The sequence below is a fragment of the Coenobita brevimanus genome, chromosome 98, assembly GCF_032717465.1.
Source record: "Coenobita brevimanus isolate Jiangsu-jjx chromosome 98, ASM3271746v2, whole genome shotgun sequence".
Taxonomy (NCBI): domain Eukaryota; kingdom Metazoa; phylum Arthropoda; class Malacostraca; order Decapoda; family Coenobitidae; genus Coenobita; species Coenobita brevimanus.
In genome coordinates this window covers 3,556,543-3,578,436 of record NC_137051.1, presented here as the reverse complement: position 1 = coordinate 3,578,436, position 21,894 = coordinate 3,556,543, and the positions used below count along the sequence as shown (strand labels likewise).

Below are 21,894 nucleotides of genomic sequence, written 5' to 3'. Positions count from 1 at the left end.
TCTTCATTTCTCCCCACACAGTTCTCTCCTCCCCATTTCCCTTTTACTTTTCTCACCACATAACTTCCTTCTCAGCCCGCCACCTCTCCTCTCCCTCCCCCTTCATCTTCTTCCTCTCATATCCTCAATCTGTGCCATTACATCTCTCCTCCTCCTCCCCAACATCCTGTCTCTCCCTTCTCCCTCTCCATTTTCTCTCCCCTATCAGCCTTCCTCCTTTCTTTTCCCCTACATCCCTCCCATCTCCTTCTATCCCCTGCACATTCTGTTTCTCTCCTGCCTATTCCCTGTGTCCATCTTCCCTTCTCCCCCCTCCTCTTCCACAACAAATCTCCTCTTATCTCATTCGTTTACCATCCTTCCTTCCTTCCCTTCTCCATCTCTTTTTCTCACCCTGCATCTCTCCACATCCGCGCATCTCTTGCTCCTCCTCCTCCTCCCTTCCCTGCACCTCCTCCCTAGGTCCCCCTTTCCCACACCCCGTCCCCCCACCCATTATTGAAAAGGGTCTTAGTGAAGGTGGCAACAAAAGAGGGTAAACAGACCTTGTAAGAGAACCACCAGGATTACTACTCTTATACCCCCCCCCCCACACCTTTTCTCTCTCTTCTGCTGTCTTCCTTTCCAGCTTTTTCTTTTAACCCTCTTTCTTTACTATCCCCTCTCAACACAATTTTCTCTTTTCTAACATTCTCTCTCTCTCCATTCTTTTCTATGTTTTGTCTCCTTCACTTTTTCCAGTGTATGAAAATCTCCCCTGTCCATCTCTCTCTCTCTCTCTCTCTCTCTCTCTCACATTCCCACCTTCCCCATAAACCCACTTCCTTAATGTCCACTCCAGCAAATTTTCAATACAAACCAGCCATACATTTTTCACAACTTCTGGTCGTAAAATCTACACTACAGGAAATACCTTCTCTACAATGAATAACCAGAGTGTTTTCATTCCGAGCTCCGAAAATGCCTAACAGAGAAGCACACACAACTTCCCCAGACTATGGCTCGCATTGTCGTCGGTTAAGGAAGCTCCCTAACACTCTTCCTTAGCGATTTATTATTGGATGTGGATGGTTAAATGGCCTTTTGTAAGTTATTTATGTAGAGTATGGCGATATTGGAAGGATTTATATGACAAACTAGGACAGAAAGGTGTAATAAGCAAAATAAATCGGTTAGGAGGTGTTGGGGAGAATATGGGCTTGCGACACAACCATCAATAACAATTTTAGGTCCCTATATCAGTTCTAAGGACGAACAGACGGGGGTACACTAGACAAGGAATCATTACTTTAATATTCCAATGCTAAGACGGAAAATGTGATTATTGTTAATAGCCTACGCTGACAAACGTTTCCAATATAAGGGTTTAAAAGCAGTGCTGAAAAAATGTATATACTGCATAGCCTAACAACCTAGCTGTTTCATGACACCGCATCCTGTAAGGGGTGGGTCTGACAAAAGGACCTCTAGGCGTTCCTGTCCCTGTACAGCCACGACCCCTCAACTACCTTGTCCTTCCACCCAGGCCTCGGCCAAAAATTTCGCTTCTCAGTTTACATCATCATCTCCAAGCCAATGTACTCTCATAAACCCTCGTATACTCCACCATCTTGCCCCTCCTTCGTCCTACTTTTTCTCCCAGCCTCCCTTCTCTCATACATCCTCGCATCACCTACCCCACTACCTCTTCTCTCAATCAAACCAACCCTCTCATAAACTTTACACTCGTTCCTTCCCTCCGTCTATCTCTCCTTCTCCCAGCCAACCCACTCCCATAAACCTTCAAACACTTCACTACCTTACCTTGGACTACCTCTCCTTCTCCCAGTCACCTCACTCTCATAAACTCTACTACAGTACTACCCTCGGCCTACCTCTTCTCTCAGCTCTTAAACCCTCAATCTCCCACTCCCCATTCCTTGCATACATGTTAGCCAAACCACCTCAAAGTAACTCCATGCTCCCTTTCGGTTCTCTCTTTCCCTCTAATTTACTCTCTCTCTATCATTCCTTCTCCCATTCCCCTTCTATCTCCGCAAAAAAGATGGGTAGGGTAGGGTAGGGGTTGCATATAACAAATTGAAGGGACGCAGGGGGAGACAGGGAAGGTAAATGAAAGGATACGGAGGGAAGGGCTTTTGATGACAGGGAAGGGAAGGTTAAAGAAAAGGAAGGCAAGGGAGGGAAGGTAAGAGCAAGCAGTGAGAAAAGGAGTGAAGAAAGGAAGAGGGAAACTGGGAGAAAGATGGAAGGGAAGGTACAACAGGAAGAGAGAAAGAGGGGAAGGGAAGGGAGAGACTAGGAGGGTAGGAAAGGGGAAGGGGAGAGCAGGGGAAGGGGAGGGATGGGAAGGAATGGGAAGAGGGCAGGGGAACCGGAAGGGCAGAAGGAGAGGAGAGGGAATGGAAAAGAAAGCTGAAAAAGAAAAGAGATGGAAAGGCAGAGGGAGGGAAAGACTGGGTAGCTAGGGAAATGATGAGAGAAAAGAGGGGAAATAAAAGGAAATGTAAGCTACCAAAGAAGAGGAGGGGAGGGGGAGGGGGAAGGAGGGAGGGAGGAAACAGCAGCCAAGAATGGGGATTAAGGATGAAAGGAATGAAAGAGAAGAAAGGAGGGAGGAAGGGAGATGCGCAGGGAGGAAAAAAGGAGGTTGGATAAGGGAAGGGAGAGGGAGGATTGAGAAGGAGGGTAATGGAGGGTGAAGATGGAGGGGAGGAGGTGAATAGAGGACGGGAGATGGGGTGGGGTGATAATGGGGGAATGAGAAAAAGGAAGAAAAGAAGTAAAGGATCAGAAATGCAGCTGTAGCGAGGGAGCAAGATCATGAAAAGGAAAGAAGACGTGAGACAAGAAGACAGGAGAGAGAGAGAGAGATTCATTATTATAACACGAACAATATGTGCCACGCCACTTAAATCTCACTAACAATAACACACGAAAAAAAGTTCCAACGAAAGACAAAAAACACAACCACACTTTCCATGCAAAACAATGCCATTATAAAAGGACCCTAAATCATACATTAGCGTGTTCAAACCCCGTAAAAAATAATTATATACACTAATGTGATTTAAACATTTTACATTTTCTCTTCAGGGGTTAGATATGCGATTTTTTCTTTCAGTTCTTCAATCGATTTGCAAAAAAAAAAAAAAAAAAAAAAAAAAAAAATCAACTACCTGTACAAATTACGAAAAATATAAATGATTCTACAACCAGATGATTTCATTTAACTCTGAAGAAACCTTTTGTTATGAAGATTATCCATTCCTCTGATAACTTCATATTCCTGCAACCGCCCGACGATTTATTTTATTGAGACATTCGTGGTGGTAATACTATTTCTATGGATTTTATATATAAATGAACCCCTCAAATTCACTAAGTTGTCAAAGGAAAAAAACATACAACAGAATAAAAATCAAGGAAAATTTAGCGACACTAATTCCGTTAACGGTCGAACTCTGGGAATTAACAGACCGCGATCTAAAACAGCAATTAATCCCATCCTCCGTAATTACCTAATGACTTCCACAATTAAACCACGTCGCCATTCTCACCCTCGGCTGGCCAGATGGTGAAAACAACGTGTGGAGATGAGAGGGAGGCGTTATAGCGTTGCGGCGTAGCGTGGTGGGGGCCGAGGTGGGGTTATGGCGTTGAGTCGTTTTGTTACCCCGTGCAGGAGGGGCACTGGCGGAAGGAGGTAGTGTATGGACCAGACTATTACGGAGCCAAGGGGGGGAGACTACTTTATAGCGCACCACGAAGATGAATGGGCAGGGACACTTGTGAGTTTCATGGTACTATTTTTTTCTGACTAATGCCTGTCAACTTTTCCAGCTTAGGAGGGGCGTCCCTGGAGAAGAGACATTATCGTGTTGAAGCTTCCCCCTTACTGAACAAAATTATATAAGAGAAGTACCGTATGAATAAGATAAAAATGTTTGACTTTATGGTATTGACTGGCATAAATGTAAATTGTTATCCAACCCCTTACTACGAGATTTCCCCACCTCCCCACTGAACAAAATCGTTTGGAGATGGCAAGAATACACTGAAAAAAGACGTCGTTGAAATGAATGTGGTTACTGAAGCGTGTCGGATTCAACATGGCGGAATTATAGCTAACAGTTCAAATTAGTAACTATAACGGTTGGGGAGGCTGTTAGTGTTCATGGATGGGCGACTCTTCGTTGGGTGAGGTCATTTCTCGCCTGAGGGACTAACTGTGGTGAGGAAATAAATAAAAAACAGATAAAGTTTTTTTTTTCCTGTAATCTAAAAATTAAAATAATTTATATAACTAAGATATAAATATTTACCTGTCAACGTTATCCTACTGGTATGGTAAGTCATTCGTAATTAAGGAAAATAAACATCAAGTAATAACAGTTTTAGTCACAACAAACATATATATCTTGTACCAGCTATTTTTAAATATAATTTTTTATCAAAACTGAAATGCCGTCGACGTGGCACTTATTTTTTTTTTTTTTATTTTTTTTTTTACATCAGGGTTACGATTATTATGAAGTTAATTGCATCAAATACGCTCATTACTTGCTTACACTAACCAATGAAGTGATTAACCATCTTCAAAAGAATAAGATACGTATTTATTACATTTGCTTTTAACAAACACTTATAATTCACTAGTATTTTTTTATTACCGGTATTTATTTTCCCACGACGTAAACTGCCATCATATTAAATTTATTCTAATTAGTTGCTCAACGGTTCTGGGGTAAGGAATCAGATGGCTACCGGTGTGTTAATTAATGTTATCACGGGAACCTAATGTAATCATCATTCCATTTTAACTGCTCTCCTTCCTACTGCATTCATCATCTACGCCTTTTAACAACGCAATTAGTGCTACCTCTACCCTCTCCCCTTCCTTAATTATAGTTCCTAAATCAACACAATTTTTTCACACCTTCATTACCAGTACTAATCAAAAGGACAAAAAATACGATACACCAGAATTAGTCTTTGCAACGCTAACATTTCGTTCAGACCGGGGTGTTTTGCTTAACTGGAAAAAAAATCTATTTGCCACAATTCACCTTTCTCGTAGGCATGGTCTCGCACCGTGGTTCCTGCATTGATGGTAGAAAGCAGAGGGACGTTCAAGGACCTCCCCTCTTTAAAGCTTCCTAAAGAGGTTATCTGCATTAATGACACTTAGCTACGTAGTCAACGGGCATTATGGGCATTTACTGTATTATTTTTAACCTCGAACGACTCAGAGTAGCCCAGAGCAATTCTTGTAGTCAGGGAATTAATGGAGACCCGATCCAATATGGGGTGACTTAATTAGCTTAGGGACCTCCTGGGGTTACAATATGCCCGTAACGAGGGGTTTTGAAATGAGGTGTATGGAAAATGACACCGGGGAGATATGGGAAATGAGATACCCTATGACTGAAGAGTAGTTGAGAAAAATATCTTAATCGAAAAACTATGACTAGAGAAAATTGGACACCTTATATGGAATTGAATTTAAAAAAAATAAAATGAGAACCCTAGTACCTTAATATGTACTGTAATTACACAACTATTCTACCCTTCCCTCACTCCCATCAACTCTGGCTTCCCTGTCTACGCTCCTCCCCTCCCCTCTTCCCATGTCCTCCCTCATATTCCCCCATCTCTCTCCTACCATTCCCCTCCTCTTCCCCCTGTCTCCGCTGACCCCTTCACTCCTCTAATCTCCCTCTCCCTCCCTCCTCCTCTTTACTATCACTCGCCTAACACCTGCTCGTCCGCATGCCTTATCTGCCCCTTTCCCTCCACTCCTCTCATTTCTAAGCAATCCACTCCATTACACTCTTCTCTCCATCATTCCCTCGCCTCTTCACTATATTTCCCTTAAAATAACCTTTTCACCCCTCTCTCCAGCATACCCTTCCATTCTCGATTATCTCCCTCTTTCCCCATCTCTTTTAATATCAAGTCCTCACCTCTCTTTACTATCCCACCCCCAAATCTCTTTCCGACCCCCTCCATCCCACACCCTCTCTCTCTCTCTCCACTATCCCAGTCCTTCCCCTTTCTATAGCCTTCTCCTCCACCTACCACTATCCCTCCCTACCCCTTCAACATCACCTCAAATGAAAACCACTCTTCTTTCACTAATTATCCCCCTTTCTTCTTCCCCTTCCCAACCACCTTCACCCCATCCTCCTATCCACCCCACCTTTCCTACACCGCCGCACTGTCCACTCATCCTCACCTCTAACCATTTATTGTAGCCATATTTCTCTACTCCGCCCACTTATGAGCCCCCCCTCCCTCCCCACACGACTGATCTCTTCACTCTCCTCTCCCCCATTCATCTCTCCCTCTATCTCTCATTTATCTAGCCACCTTCCCTTCCCGTCCCTCCTCTCTCTCTCTCTCTCCACTGTTTATATGCTCACCTCGCTCCCTTTCAGTACGAGACGTAATTTACATATTTAATCCTGACCTCCACCAAACAACTTTATCCAGCTGTGAAAAGCCCCGTACCCTCTAAAAGATAAACATACACCCTTAACTTTACTACATTTTGGGAAGAGCAGAGGTGGGTGAAATATTACCGCACATGTGTACACCAGAACGCTGAATGCACTTATAAATGAAGGCAATGTGGTGAGCAATTCCGAATGAAGTGAAAAATGAATATTACCTGGTACGATGAAATGAATGTACTGATAAATGAAGGCTATAAGGTGAGAAACTACGGAGAGAATGATACCATGAAATGAATGTACTGTACTAATAAATGAAGGTTATTTGGCAAGAAATTATGAAGGGAATGAAAAATAATTATTACCTGATACGACGAAATTAATGTACTATTATATGAATGTTATGGAGCGCAAACTGACATGAAACGATGAAAAAATTAACTTCCTATGTGTGCCACGTGTATACTGAATTTATATAACCCTGAGATACGCTTTGCTTGTCACTTAATTTTAAGCTTAAGGAGGAAAAAACAGTCTGGCGGGGAAAAGAATGCGGAAAAATCGTCATCGCACTGAAAGGACTTAACGATTACTTTGGTACGATAATGGACTGAAAAAATGTATGGTAAAGCTCAATGTTTAAATTTTTTTTGAATGTCAACGAAAGGCCAAATTATATGCTATGAATGTCAGTGTATTAGGAAATTTACGACACACATATATAACTATGCTGAAAAATGTACGCCAACAATATGACTAAAATGCAAAATGTTCTACGATTATTACTGGACAGAAAAAAATATCTGGGATGTTACTGAACTGAAAAACATATTAGGAACGTTACTAAACTGAAAAATATGTTACGCATGATACTGAACTTAAAAATGTCAAGAATATTACTGGAAAAAAAAAAAAAAAAAAAAAAAAAAAAAAAAAAAAAACGCTACAAACAGCAATGGGAAAATTATATCGCAAAAGATAACAGAATCGAAAATAAGTTACGAACATTACTGAACTGAAAATGTTACGAATATTAGCAGCTACACTGAACACGTGTCACAATTATTGTAGTGTTAATGTGATCAAGTAGGAAAGAAATATTTCAGAAAACCTTGGATAAATAAATTGTGTTAATGTGTACAGCTGGACGGATGTATGTGTGCCTATGTGTGTGTGTGCCTTGCTTGCGGTTAGGCTACACCTGTGCTTGGGTACAAATGCGGCTATTTGTAAAGGACAAACACACACACACCAGCACCTGTGGCCGTCAATGTCGCAAGTGGTGCCTAGTAAAAGACAGGATGTGAGTCAGGGCGAGGCAGACAGACACACACACACACCACTTCAGTAATGATAATAATTACTAACAGCTGCCATGATAACAAACCTAATGGATTCCTAGAAGTATATTAATGACCATGATAATAAAACTTGCGTGTCACGATAAATCAAGAGATCAACAATATACTATTACGGGAACAAGCATTATTACTACTTGTAAGAAAAATAGTAGTAGTAGTGGTGGTGGTGGTGGCAGTAGCAGCAAGAGCAATAATATCAGTAATAATGATAATAAATACAAGCAAACATTAATAAAAATAAAAAATACATAATACGGGTAATAACAATCTATATTATAATCCGATTCGTTTGTTGGTTTGTTACCGCAACGACAAAAACGGCACAACGTAGAGCAAGTTTTGTTAGAGCTAGGAATCGTTAAAATGCTCTAACTTGAAGAATAAAACAATTTTCAGTCTAATTGGGCCACCGGTTCCCGAGTTATGACTCATTTCTGGCCTTGTGACATCGAAGGAGGCCTTTATGAGATTAGGTCTAATAACAATAATAATAATGCTAAAAGGAAAGTTACCATATTAACTGAATCTAGTTACAGTACACGAAATACTAATCCTAACTCCAAATCCTAAAGCCATGGGAAGGAGTCAGCGATGTGCCAAGTGGAGGGGAGGTCATTTTCATACGACATCCTGCCTACCATCACCCTCGACACCACTGGAATGTCCGCTCCCTCAACAAAGAAGAATTATAGCATTATGCCACTAAAAACATAAATAAAAAACGAAAACAAGACGAACGTTACCGACACTTGTCTGGGACGCATGAGTCAGGTTCTCTACGGGTACGAAACGGAATAATAAAAGGAATATGGTCAACCGCTTTAACCATTATTATCAATAATTATTAATCATTACTACTACTACTAATTCTGTACCGTATGTCCAGCTAATGACAGACAATTTTACTGCAACTGGGAACCTCGAGATGATGACTTTTTATTTTTTTACCCCAAAAAATTAAGAAACAAAGGACAAACGTCGTCGCCATTTATTTTAACGATAAAAAAATTATCCTTTACACTTCAGCCGGATGAAAGAACGCAGACGGACGGACCCCAAAATGGTCTGAGGAAAAAAATAAAAAATAAAACAATGGGAACAGGTTTGGCATTTCAATGTTTAAATTTCCATACCAGATGTTCTTGATAGATCCATACAATTACGTAAAGGGAAAAAAATACAGGCATATACACAACAACCACCGGAACGAGAGAACGAACTATGAAAAAAAAAAAAAAATCTAAAAAATGAATAAAAGGTGGAGACTATTCTAGAACATATTCAAAAATTATACATAACCCCCCCCTTTTTTTTTGCTTTCTGTAATAAAATTAGGATTCCAGGTAGGATAATGTATAATTGGTGAGTTTAATTTTGGAAAACTATCCCCTCCCCCTTTTTTTGTCACGATTCTTATAATTCATTCTTTCAAGTGTTGTTTCGTATTTCGTCCTCTTGTTCCGGTTGTTTTTGTGTATCTACCGTGTGTGTGTGTGAGTGTGTTACATAATGGTAGAGTATCAAGTACATCTAGTATGGATATCTGAAGGAAAAAAAAAAAAAAAAGTTACAACACTCCCTCTCTAGCATGAGACATTACGTCCACCGACAACTTTCCGGTCCTAAATACACGTATACACCGGTACCGATCTTTCACGAAAATTATCCAAACTGTGACCCTTTAATATCATACAGCTACGGTACAGGTATGTCTACTGTGGATGACATGAAGCTATTATCATTATTATTCGTCAATAGGGTGGTGGGCTCTGCTTCTAACCCATTCAACCCAAGAACGTCTTATAATGAATTCAAGTTAACTACAGATGATTCTCTCTCTCTCTCAGGGATACGTTTTCGGGCAGTCTATAAATCTCCTTACACCAAAAACGTTCAATTTGCTTTTATTCATCCTAGTGCCAGACGGTTTCATTCAACCCACGCAAGATCCTTTGTAGTAAGGGAGCTGGACTAAATGAAACCTTGGAGCCAAATATTACTAATCTTGTTCCTCTTTCTTCTCCTCCTCCTTTCCTCTTCATCTTCTTCCTATCTTCCTCCTCCTCCCTTGCTTCATCCTTGTCTCCTTTTCTGAATCACTTTTTTTTTTTTTTTTTAATTCAATGTCTTATTCTAGCTGTTAAGTAGAGCTGACTTTCCTTTCCTCCTCCTCTCCTGTTCTCCTCCCCCTTCCTTCTCCCATCATCGATAACACAGATAACACTATATTCCTCAGTACACTCATGGCACGCTCTGTCTGAGGTGTAATAGCCATCTTATCTCTCTCGCTAATTGACCTTATCGGGAGGCCCTAATGACGGGGAGGGGGCTGGCACAAAGGGAGATAGCGGGATAAGATAAGGGGTCGCCCGCAAACAAGGGATACACACTGAAGTTTTTTATCTGCACTTTTTAGGAGTTTCGTTTTCCTGGATGCTGCCATAATAGCCACTACAGCAACAGTAACACACTATGTATGTACGGTACCCTATTTTTAAATTTCCCACGTTAACTTGTTGAGTAACCCTGGTCTGTCTGGTCAAGCAGACCCATCAACCACAGGCAAGCAAGAGCCAACGTAGGGCCGTCCCATGTAGTACTGTGAACTGATGCTCCCCTGCGAGTGTTTCGCCACAGCGAGGCGCGGGGAAGAGGCCAACGTTAACTAGATTGTGAATACCATAACTTGCAATTATATATATATATATATATATATATATATATATATATATATATATATATATATATATATATATAAATAAAACACTGCACTTTATCAGCCTGTCTTCCTCAGACACTCACACATCGCCCGACGCCTCACTCCGACTCAGACTTAGTCCTCTCTTATCCACCGGGTGCCATCCTCTCCTAAGCCACACTGAAGGTTCAACCCACACAGCCAGCAGCCAGGTGTATGTGTGTATGTCCGTAGCCAGCAGGTGTACACTGCCACACCTTACCTCGGGGGGAAAAAACTGTGACGTCACTAACCCACCTGTGATACAGATGTTCAAACTAACTTTTCCCCCCTCTCCCTCTACAACCGTCAGACCTCTTAAACCCTCGCCCAAAATGTATACATACTGAATGCAATTAATTTCCCTCCACTATCGCCACCTTGCTATCGATCGTCTTTAAATTACAAATTTTCTTGGCTGCTATGACACTACATTGCCCCTGAGATTTACGACAGGCTTAAAAAAAAAAAAAAAAAAAAAAAAAAAAAAAAAAAAAAACAGGTGCACTTACCTTGAATCAACCTGTGATATGTCAGAAGCCTAGCAGGTTACCTCAAACGTTCTCAAACACCCCCAAACTCGAACATTCGGGCAAAACTCATATATGTACGTTTGAAATCTACCTACTCACTCGTATATCATTTATCGAGAAAATATAAATTCTCTTGATTATGGAGACTCACGATGACGCCATAAGAGGTAAACATGGAGGTAATTTCTATAAACACTTGTTAGGGACGTCCAACATTTCAAACGCTCACCCAAAATATATTCATTTTGTGCCTATGCCCTTAAATATTAACCCTCTTCATCCTAACTTCACTATTAGCCCTTTCAACTCAAAGATGGCTGTTTCATTTTGTTCTTCCCATCCCCTGATGATAATTGCCTATGTACCGCAGCTTACGAAATATCTTTTGATGTTATGGGGTTCCTAAAGGTTTTTATTTAACATTCAATTCCCAAAATTTCCCCTACGCATAAAATATACATTATGTAGTAACTACCGCAAATATGCAGTCATCATGGGAACATATGCTATGTAGTAAATATTATTATAGTCTTTACAATGAAGGGATTAAAGTTTATGCTCTTGAATATTATGACATCAGATGACGCTAAGATGTAAACAAGGAGGGTAACTTATATAAACACTTGATAGAGCTGATCCCACGGTGGCGCCAACAGCTGACACACACACACCCTCGCCCCAAGCTCTCTCCATCACGACTCTCATTACATTTCATCCATAATCGTGACCCGCCTCCCTAAAACATTCGTCTCGCTCGATTCCAAATCCATCCTAAGATCCGTGAATAAGAACCCGGGTTACAACGAATCATGGCCGGAAATTATGACACGTCAACCGGGTTCATATTTCACACACGCCTGGGGTACCAATAACCACACAGCGAGACCTCTGATAACAGCTCGACTGCATAGCCTATCCAAAATGGCACAGTTTGTCCATTCGCCACCACGACCCCTGGAGCCACCTAGCGGAAGGCGTTGAGTCGGTCAGTGCCAGGAAGCGGCGGGGGTTGCCGGGGTGGGAGTCAGACAGCTGCTCCCCGGGTCTTAATTACAGCAGTGGCATAAACATGACGTCACCTACCGCCACGCACACGCCATCTTGGAATTCTCTCTGACATAGTGAAGGAGAGATGGCTGGCAACGTCAGACAACTGAAGTATTGAACAAAACATATGATAAAACAGGGACCTAAAGAAGCAACATAAACAGAACGATAGTACAGAAAGATGCTACTGAAAGAATACTGGACAACAATTTCTGTACAACTGGACTAAAGTAGGCTATACGATAATACAGAGAGCAGAGGCAAAAACTCGCTAGATTAATACAAAAATAACAGCCCAATCACTGGTTAACATCATTTGCAAACAAAAAAATAAATAAATAACGTTGATATAAAAAAGAAAATACTAACACCACCACCATCAACATCGACAAAACTAACGAACACAACTTCTTACATGAGCCTTAAAAACAAAAAATAAGACAACGAGAAATTAACTCCCATACAAAATGATATTATTACCCGAATACATGAAGAAAGGTAACCTTAGATGCATATAAACAACGAACTCAAATACATACACACACACACACACACACACACACACACACACACACACACACACACTATACGAATGCCTGAAAACACTATGAACCTAAATGACGCACACACATATAGCTGAATATATTAATCTCTCTCTTTCACGTACACACACTCCTCAGGTGCAGTGTAGGTGTCTGAGCGAGTCTGGTTATGAAGTAAATTATCCAGTGGGCCAATAGTGAACACCTGGACAGATTTAGAACACCTGTGAAAACGGGGGGTACGGGGGAGTGGAGGTTGGGAAGGGAGGAATGGAGGGGTGAGGCGAATATGGATAAGGGATGACAGGGGAAGGTCGGGAAGGGAAGGACGGGAAAGGAATGATGGCTGGGTTGTTGAAAATGGAAGGAGGAGGAAAGAGATAGGTGAAAAAGGTGGAGATGAAGGTGGGAATGTAAGGGAAAGGTGGAGAGTTCAATGCCGGAGAAGGAGGGAAGGGAAGGAAGAAAAAGGTGTGGGGGAAGGTGCTGAAAGTGAGAAGGGAAGGGGAAGCGCAGGAAGGGATGTGTGGGAGGTGAGTGTGAATAAAGGGGATGTGGAGGGGTCTGAGACAATGGGAGAGAGAACTGGAGTGTGAGAGTAAAAGAGAACTAGCAATGTACAGTAAGATCAATGGTAACTCTCACAAAATAACCATATACGGTAGAAATAACATGCTGCTCATCAGGTAAAACACAAAAGGATAACAAAACAATCAATAAAATACAAATATAAACAAATTCATTAAAACAACCTCGTCACAAGTAAAAATCAATTAAACGAGTGGAGAGAGAGAGAGAGAGAGAGAGAGAGAGAGAGAGAGAGAGAGAAGGGGGGAGAGAGTGGAAACAGGAAATGAAAGGGAAGAACTGCCTCGCAAAGCTTGTATTATTAAATATGCGCACCTGTGCTCTCCCTCTCCCTCACACACACACAGGATCTTCCCCTCCTGTTTTACGGTATCAATACTTACAACCATTATCTATTAACACCTTCAGCCCGTTGACGTTTAATTCTTGCCGACAAATAAACTCACGACAGATCTCTTTTACTGAAAGGGTTAATGCTCTCTGAATCTAACTTCTAAAAATTTCTCTAAAGCTAAGTAAGTCTTCTTGGGTGTTATAACAGTACAAAAGACGTCACCGGCCTGAAGGGGTTGCGGTCAAAGTATTTTCCTGGGACCTCAAGTTTTGTTTATGTAACCCTTTCTTCCCCTCACCCCTTACTCTCCCTCTGTCTTCCCTCCTTCCCCTCTCTCATCTCTCCTTCCTCCTTCCCCTCTCTCATCTCTCCCTCCTCCTTCCCCTCTCTCATCTCTCCCTCCTCCTTCCCACCCTCTACCTCTACCCCTCTCCACATCTCTCCACCTTGTACCTCCCCTCCACCCTTCCCCCCCTCTGTCCTTGTTTTCCTATTTTACCTTCTTCCCCTCTGCCTCCTTTATTTTTTTTTTTTTTTTTTCTCTCCATCCATCTATCTTCCGTATTCTCTCTCCCTCTAATCCCCCTCTTCCTGGACCCGCCACCTTAAGCCGAGGGATTGTCTTACACTGCTCCCCCCCTCTCGCTCACAGCATCCAGGGTAGGGAAGAGGGGAAGAAGGAAGAGGGGAGAAGAAATAAAAACACGTGGAATACAAGGATGGGGGGGGGGAGATATGAAGGCGGGGAGAGGAGATGCAAAAGGAAAAGGAGAGAAGAGGAACAGATACAAAAGAAAGAGGAGGACGAGGGAAGAGATGAAAAGTGGAAGAGATTTAAAAGGGGGAAGGAAGAGGGGGAGAGAAGAGAGAGGGGGGGGACAACGGATAAAAAATAGTGATTAGCCAGAAGTAAAAAATGGGGACAGAAGAGACAAGATAAAATGGGGAACAGGGAGGAAGGAGGAAGAAAAGGGGTGGAAGGAAAAGGGGGAGAATGAACTATGGTGAAGAACGGAGGAGGGAGAGGAGGAGGAATGAGGACAGGGATAATGAAGCAGCAAGGGGCGTGTGGGGAAAAATGGAAAGAGGGGAGGGGCAAGGAAATATGGGACAAGGTGAGAAAAAATGGCAGTAGGGAGAGGAAGGGGAGGGCGATGGAGGGGAATTTCTTACCCCCCACTCGTCCTTAGCTTCCTGAGGTGAGGGGAGGGGAAGGTCACCGAGGGGAGAAGACAATGGATATGGGAGGAAACGAATGAGAAGAGAGAGAGAGAGAGAGAGAGAGAGAGAGAATTTAAAACATAATAAGAGGACGAAGAAGTACAAGAAGAGGAAGAAGAAACAAGCAACCACATCCTTACCTTCCAACACATCGACACACATCCTGTCAATTCCTCTCAAATTTCAACCAAAAAATCACCAGTTTCAAAAATCCACATCAATCGCTGACCCAGATATCTTCGCTCGTTCCGTCTCATCAGAAGTGGCGCCTCGTTTCAGTGAGATTCGTTCAAGGATTATCAGTTCACTCGTTTCAAAAGATTTTTTTTTTCTTTTTTACTATTTTCAAAATTCTAGTACTATTATTCAATGTTAATTTTGCTCTAATTCAAATATATCATTTTATCATTCATTCCACTTCTTTCCTACGGTACCGTATTTAAAACCACTTGCTCTATTGCATCCTCTTTTATTTCTTCCTTTATCTTTTTCTCTGTAACTTTTCGTTTTTGGTGTCACTTTCTTTTTGTGTACAGATCTTTCTCTTCTTAGTCGTAACTTCTCCGCTTCTGCAAATTTTCTTTTTAAAATGACTTCAAATTTCTTCTCACTAGTCTTACGTGTCTTTTCCTCTTAATTTTCTTTTATTTCTCCAGTTAATCTTCCACTTCTAACTTAAAACTCCAGCAGTTTCTTACTTTATATTACCATACACTGTTTTTCTAGCGTATATTTTCTTAATCTTATGTTTCTCAATATTTCTGGTGGTATGCAATTTTCTCTGGCTTAATGCATCATTCTTACCTTCTTTGACAACTTTACCATCATTTTCTGGTATTTAAATTAGTTTTCTTTCACTTACCATTTTCTGTGGTTGCAAACATTTAACCGTGGTCTTCGTTAATTTCTCTCGCTCGAAACCATTTCCCTTGTCCCCTTTTCTCTTTCTTTGTGTCCTTATCTTCTCTCGCTCCCTATCACAGCACCATTGACTAGATCCACTCGTCCTCTTCCTCGTCCACTCACATCGCCATTTTTGTTTGCTTTGTACTTTTAACTGAAGAGGATATCGTTCATTTATGCTTTTTTTTTTATTATTATTTCCTGGTTTACATAGCGCTGTGGGAAAAACACTTCAATGACTCAGTTTAATTAGTCTCGCTCCCTCTTTCCTATTTAGTCAATATTTTTTCACTCATGCTTACTCTCTTATTTGGTCAATATTCTCTCCCCCCCTCCCTCTCTCTCCTGTCACTCTTTGTTTCCTCCCCCTCCCCCTCCCCCCGGCACGTGTGGGGGTATCACGTGTCAACAAGGGAGAGAAAGGCACAGAAAAAGGAGAGGGGGTGAGGGGGGAGAGAGGAGGGTGAGGGGGAGGAGGTGAAGTGATGAGTAAGAGAAGGGAGAGTGAGGAAAAGAGATGGAAGACAGGGGGGAAGGGGACGGTGAGGGGGGGGGGAAATAATGAAGTTGGAGAAGGGAGAGACGGAACTGACGAAGAGGGAATGAGAGATGGAATGAAAGGAGACAAAGGAGGCGAAATGGCATGAGAAAAGGAGATGAGGGAAAGGAACGAAGAGAAATTGAGGGGAAACAGGTATAGACAGAACCGAAAGATGAAGGGGTGGGAGAGTGTAAGGGAGAGGAAGATACGGGTGGGATGCAAAAGAGGGGAGAATGAGGGGAAGGTAAGGGAATGGAAGGGAAGGGGGTCGAGGGGAGAAGGAGACAGATATGGGGAGAGGAGAGGAGGGGAGAGAAGGGGAGGGGAGGTGAGGACGCACGCACCCCAGCTGTGATATCTCTTACCCTCCTCTCTCTCTCTCTCTCTCTCTCTCTCTCTCCATTCTTTTATTCATACCATCTCTTATTTACCATCACCTCTATGTCTGTCTCTATACCTTCATTTCTTTACGGTATACCACCTCTCTCTTTCTCTAAATAAGGTATCTCTTAGACACGCTGGCACGCAAACATACACGCACGCACCCTCCCCCCTCTTTCTCTCCAACCCCCTCATCTTCCCGTTTTAACCAACCTCTTCTCTTCCACTCTCCATCTCTCTCTCTCCTGTACCCCATCCATCTCTCCCAATCTCCCTCCCTTCCCATCTCCCTCTCCCTCCCCCTCCATCCATTTGGGCGTTACCTCAGCCTATGCCCTGTTACTAGGCTGTGTCGGGGGGGAGGGGATGGAGGTAAGGGAGGAAGAGAGAAGGAAGATGAGAAGGGAAGTGTAAATGGGGAAGGAAGAGAAACATACAGTAGACAAGAGAGAGAGAGAGAGAGAGAGAGAAATGGAAGTAGGGTGTGGGGGTGAAAACGGTGGTGAGGTGTTTATATCAGACCCTCCTCACACTAATGCTCTCACCCCCAGCACACACACACACACACACACACACACACACACACATTTAAATGGATGTTCAAACACTACACGTTCAAACATAGACGTAAGCTGCATGGCATTCAAGTAACCACACACACAAACAATAAACAAACACTCACGAACATAAACAAGCTCATACAGGACATGCACACTAATGAACAAACACACACACACAAGATATCAGTGAACGATTGAATTTCACAACGCACATATACATTATTATACAGTACGTAACGAACATTTACACACACACCTACACAAAGAATAGCGAGAGAGAGAGAGAGACGGGTCCGACACACACACAGACGGACAGGAAATAGAAAAAAAAAAAAAATGCGGTAAGACAGACGGAGACAGATCCACAAACAACGGATAAGAAAACTAAACAGAAAAGACAGACAGATGGGCAAACAGCAGAGAAACAAATACATTCTGACAAACACAAGGGATGAGAGCCAGACAGAGACAGCAGATGAGAAAAATAACAATTGATAAAAGATGATCGGGGAGGAACAAAGACTTAAAAAGAAATATCCAGACATAAACATATGGGATAACTAGACTGACCAGAGACAAACACATGAAAAAACAGCAGACAAAAACACTGCAGATGAGAATTAGACAAAAACAGAGGCTGAGATAACATGACACTAGAGAAACAGGAAATTTTTGAAAGTTAGATAAGCCACAAAGCAGGAAAGGACTAGACTGAGATAAACAGGGCAGAGACAAACATGATGGGAAAAAGAAGTACCGTACCGGTACGTAATGAATTTGGGGATGGAACAAGTAGCTACGGCATACAGAAACAAGACGCTTAAAATATAGGAAACTAAAGTATCCGAAAATAAAGTGGATGAAACATTACAGACATCTACAGAAACGGAGACAAATACAGATGAAGGGAATGGAACTGCTTGGCCAATGGTTCTCCCCCTCTCTATTTTAACTCCACTCCCCTTTTGAGGAATTCTCCAAATCCTCATGGTCCCCACCAAGACATGTACAGGGCACGTCAATTCAGTGGCTCAGTCCAGTGCCTGTCACGGAGAAAGGAACTGGATTCGTGAAATCAGAGTTAATCCGATAAAAGCGAAAACCAGCACTACAGTACATAAAAAATTGAAAATGAAAGGCTGGCATAATAATTCAATGTAAATACGGTACATGAATAAATAAACAATAAATAAACTACCGGGTATTAAAGTTTCTGAAGCCAAGTCAAAAGATGTAACGATTTATATTTGATTCCCCACATTTTAAAACTTTTATAATTTTACAACAGCCTCCCCATAAAAACAGAGAGAGAGGGGGGGGGATGGTGAAGCTACAGACAGAGACAGATAGGGCCAGACAGGACTTAGCACCCTACCCTACCCTAAAGCCAAAAATATACCATGTCTCCTACCACAGTGCCACACCTCACCTCACCATTCCCTCGCCACATCGTCACCACACCTCTCCATTTTTCTCACTATACTTCTACCTTCACCACATAGTCATCAAATTCTCCTAAATATGGGTATGGGCTAATTATCATCCACAAATTTCTATGGGCTACTCGTCACCACATTTTCACTACGTGTCATCACATTTTCACCAAGCTCTCACTATCATATCTTCGTAATGTACCACCATACCACTGCATTTCAAGGATGTCAATACGCAAACACATCACCATTTCTTTAACATTTTCACTATAACTCACACTTCACATCACTATACCATCTTACACCATTCACCAACACATCACATAAATACCACACCCTCACATCACCACCATGCCCACACTCACACCCTCATCACAACACAATCACCAAAACAAAGTTACCATCACATATCACAATTACCCATACACCACACCATCACCCTCTGTATCACAACATAACCACCATACCCCTCTCCATCACCACCCACCCACATCACCACCAATACATCACCATTTCACCACAAAAACACAGGAAGTTCAGTCAAAGTTCACCACATCTGACCTCTCGTGTACAGGTCATGATGGCTGTGATGGTGGTAGCCTAGATAGGGGATGGTGGTGGTAGTTACGAATGGTGGTAGATGGGGAATAGTGGTACCATGTAGATGATGGTAGGAAAAGTCAATGCTCCTAATAAACCGTTTACTCCAATAGTTGTTAAAACAGGTCCAGCTTAAATATACAGTATAGGCCTACCACTTGAGCCTGGTATGATACGGTATTTGTTGGAATAAAATGTAGCTATGGTTCCGTCTGTTACTGAGTCCACTACACTTCTGGGGAATTCGAATTATTAAAGTGAGATTTTAGGCCATCTGATTATAGTTTAGTCTGGAAAAATGTTATTGGCTCTGAGGTGTTAAAGGTGCTAATGACCGTAAACTGTACACACCTTTCGTTAGCCAAGATACACGACAATATTTAACTTTACTAAATGCTACATTCTCTTTCGACTCTCTCTCTCTCTCACACTCACACACACACACACACACACACACACACATTTTCACATATGCATCAGTGAAATATTGTTCTACCGTAAGTTCAGTCCAGTCACATTGTTCGAGTGTGCTTTACATCTATTTTCAATAAACATTAAAATATCTATGCACCTCCTTTCCTTCACCTTTTAGGATTTTTGTGATGGGGTTTGTAATATTAGCAGAGTTTAATATATACAAACTATTATCCAGAAAATCCACTTTCACATTATTCGTCGGTTTTCCATCAAAATTTCAAGTCACTCACTAATATCTGTATATATAAATTTTCTCTTGTATATCCTTGTCCAGTCCGTGTGACGAAATTGGTTAGTAGGAGTAATCAGTTATTCAAATGTGTTAATATTAAATACTCTCTTACATTCCCTCACCGTAAGCAGAAAAGAGAGAAATAGAGAGCAAGAAATGTAGAGAGAGAAAGCAATGCTCCGAACAACGCGCCTCTCCAACTACTACTGCCAACTACTCTCTCACCCTCTCTCTCTCTTTCTCTCACTCCCCCAATCTCTCTCCCTCTACCCCTCCCCCCCTGCACCCCGCGTCCCTTCACCCCACCCCCTGCGGCCTCTCTCACAGCTGACACACACACACACACACACACACACACACATTTATTGATAACACTTCATTCCCAGCGGCGATGACTTCTTAGTACTTCTTCCCATGTGATTAATTCAACGTAATACACATCTTACTACTGACAACGTATGCATCACTAACATACAAGAGAATACCAAGGTGTATGCAAATAAATAAACAAATAACGGGAGGAGTTACGAAATCTTGTAAGCCAACCGACATGACACGTTCAAAAGCCTTCGCATCGTTATTACGCGCCAACGGACATAATCTGATTCTTCCATTATACATTCTGCTAGTTAAATAAAAGCCCAGTGACACACAAAAGTATACAATAAATAAAGAAAAAATGCATGTGCGTGAGTCTCCTCCAAGCGACCGGGTTTGTGCATTCATGTGGAAACCAGGGCAAATCTGAATCAAAACCCTAAAATCTTCTCTTTGTGTATAACCGACGTCAACGTTCACTATTCAAATGTGAACGATTTTTTTAAAGCTTACACCAGCACAAACAGCTCAAATCCCACGCAGAACATGACGACGTTTAATAATTCTTTATTCAAAACGCCCAGAACTTTGCAGTCATTTAGCTACCACGTCCGAAACAATTTGGAAACAATAATAAGCAATTCTCACAGCCTCACAAAGATATTACCCAATCAAGTTTACAATTACTGATCCGTCTACGATCCACCCAGCCAAAAATGTAGATAAACAATTAAGAAACGTGAGACAGAAGGAAGTAAACATTAAAAAAAAAGACGTGAGAAAACGGGTACAGAGGTTCTTGGGTTAGACTTTAAAATTACAACGGTCTGGTTTCGTTCCACTCAAACCACGACTCACCCAACCAAGAATTAACACATACAGTTAGGAAATACGAGTTGCTGTAATGTAAGGGTAAATGAGTGAGAAAATGTGCATAATAGAGGTTCTTGGTTAGTCTTATCGTTTGTTGAGGCAGATGTCCCGCGCGTGCCTGCTCTTGCCATCGAGGGTTCCCGCCATTTCCAGCACGCACTCCATCCATCCATGTCTCCCTCCCACCTCCACTCCCCCCCCCCTTTTTTTTTCTCGATCTTTCATCTTTCTCCCTTTCTTCTCTTCCCTATCCCTCCCCTCTCATTCCTTATATTTCGTCTCGCATCTTCTTGCCTTTCCTCTCCCCTTCTTCACTACTTTTTCCTATCGTCCCTTTGCGTGTTCTATCTTCTCTGTTCCTTTGAGGGTCATTTCTTCTGCTCCCTTCCTAATCCTGCTCCCTCCCTCTCTCTCTGATCTTCCCATCTCCTTCTCTTCGTTCCTTTTCTCTGTCCTTTACCGTGACGCTTCTTTACCTTCTTTTTTTCTATCTCTCCCTCTCTCCATTCCGTGGTCTTTTATCTGCTTCCCCCTCCTCCTCTTTCTCCTTCTTTCTTGTTCTCTTTGTTTGGTGTTTTACGTCCCTCCCCTTCTCCACTTCTTTCCCCTCCTGTTCTTTCTTCGTAGCTTTGCTCTCCTCACCTCTTTTTCTCTCCCTCCCTTCTTTGTTTCCCCTGCCCCCCCCCCTCTTTTTTTTTTCCCTCCTGTACTCTTCTGCTTCTTTGGAAAATTTCTTCCGATATTTTCTCTTCTCCATC

At 42.0% G+C, this 21,894-nt stretch overlaps 1 protein-coding gene across 4 annotated transcripts in view; it reads right to left on the bottom strand.

Moving 5' to 3' along the window:
* Positions 1–21,894, bottom strand: part of LOC145414060 (uncharacterized) — a 163,179-nt gene that overhangs the window by 12,510 nt on the left and 128,775 nt on the right. Inside the window, exon 1 of one of the 4 annotated variants that reach the window (XM_080283623.1) lies at positions 14,959–14,998. The exons of 2 other annotated variants lie outside the window; for them this stretch is intronic. In XM_080283623.1, coding sequence (XP_080139749.1) covers positions 14,959–14,980 — 22 coding nt within the window. In that variant the 5' untranslated portion in view covers positions 14,981–14,998. Of the gene's footprint in view, positions 1–10,618; positions 10,670–14,958; positions 14,999–21,894 lie in introns of those variants that run through there. One more of the 4 variants, XM_080283624.1, reaches the window with a different exon arrangement.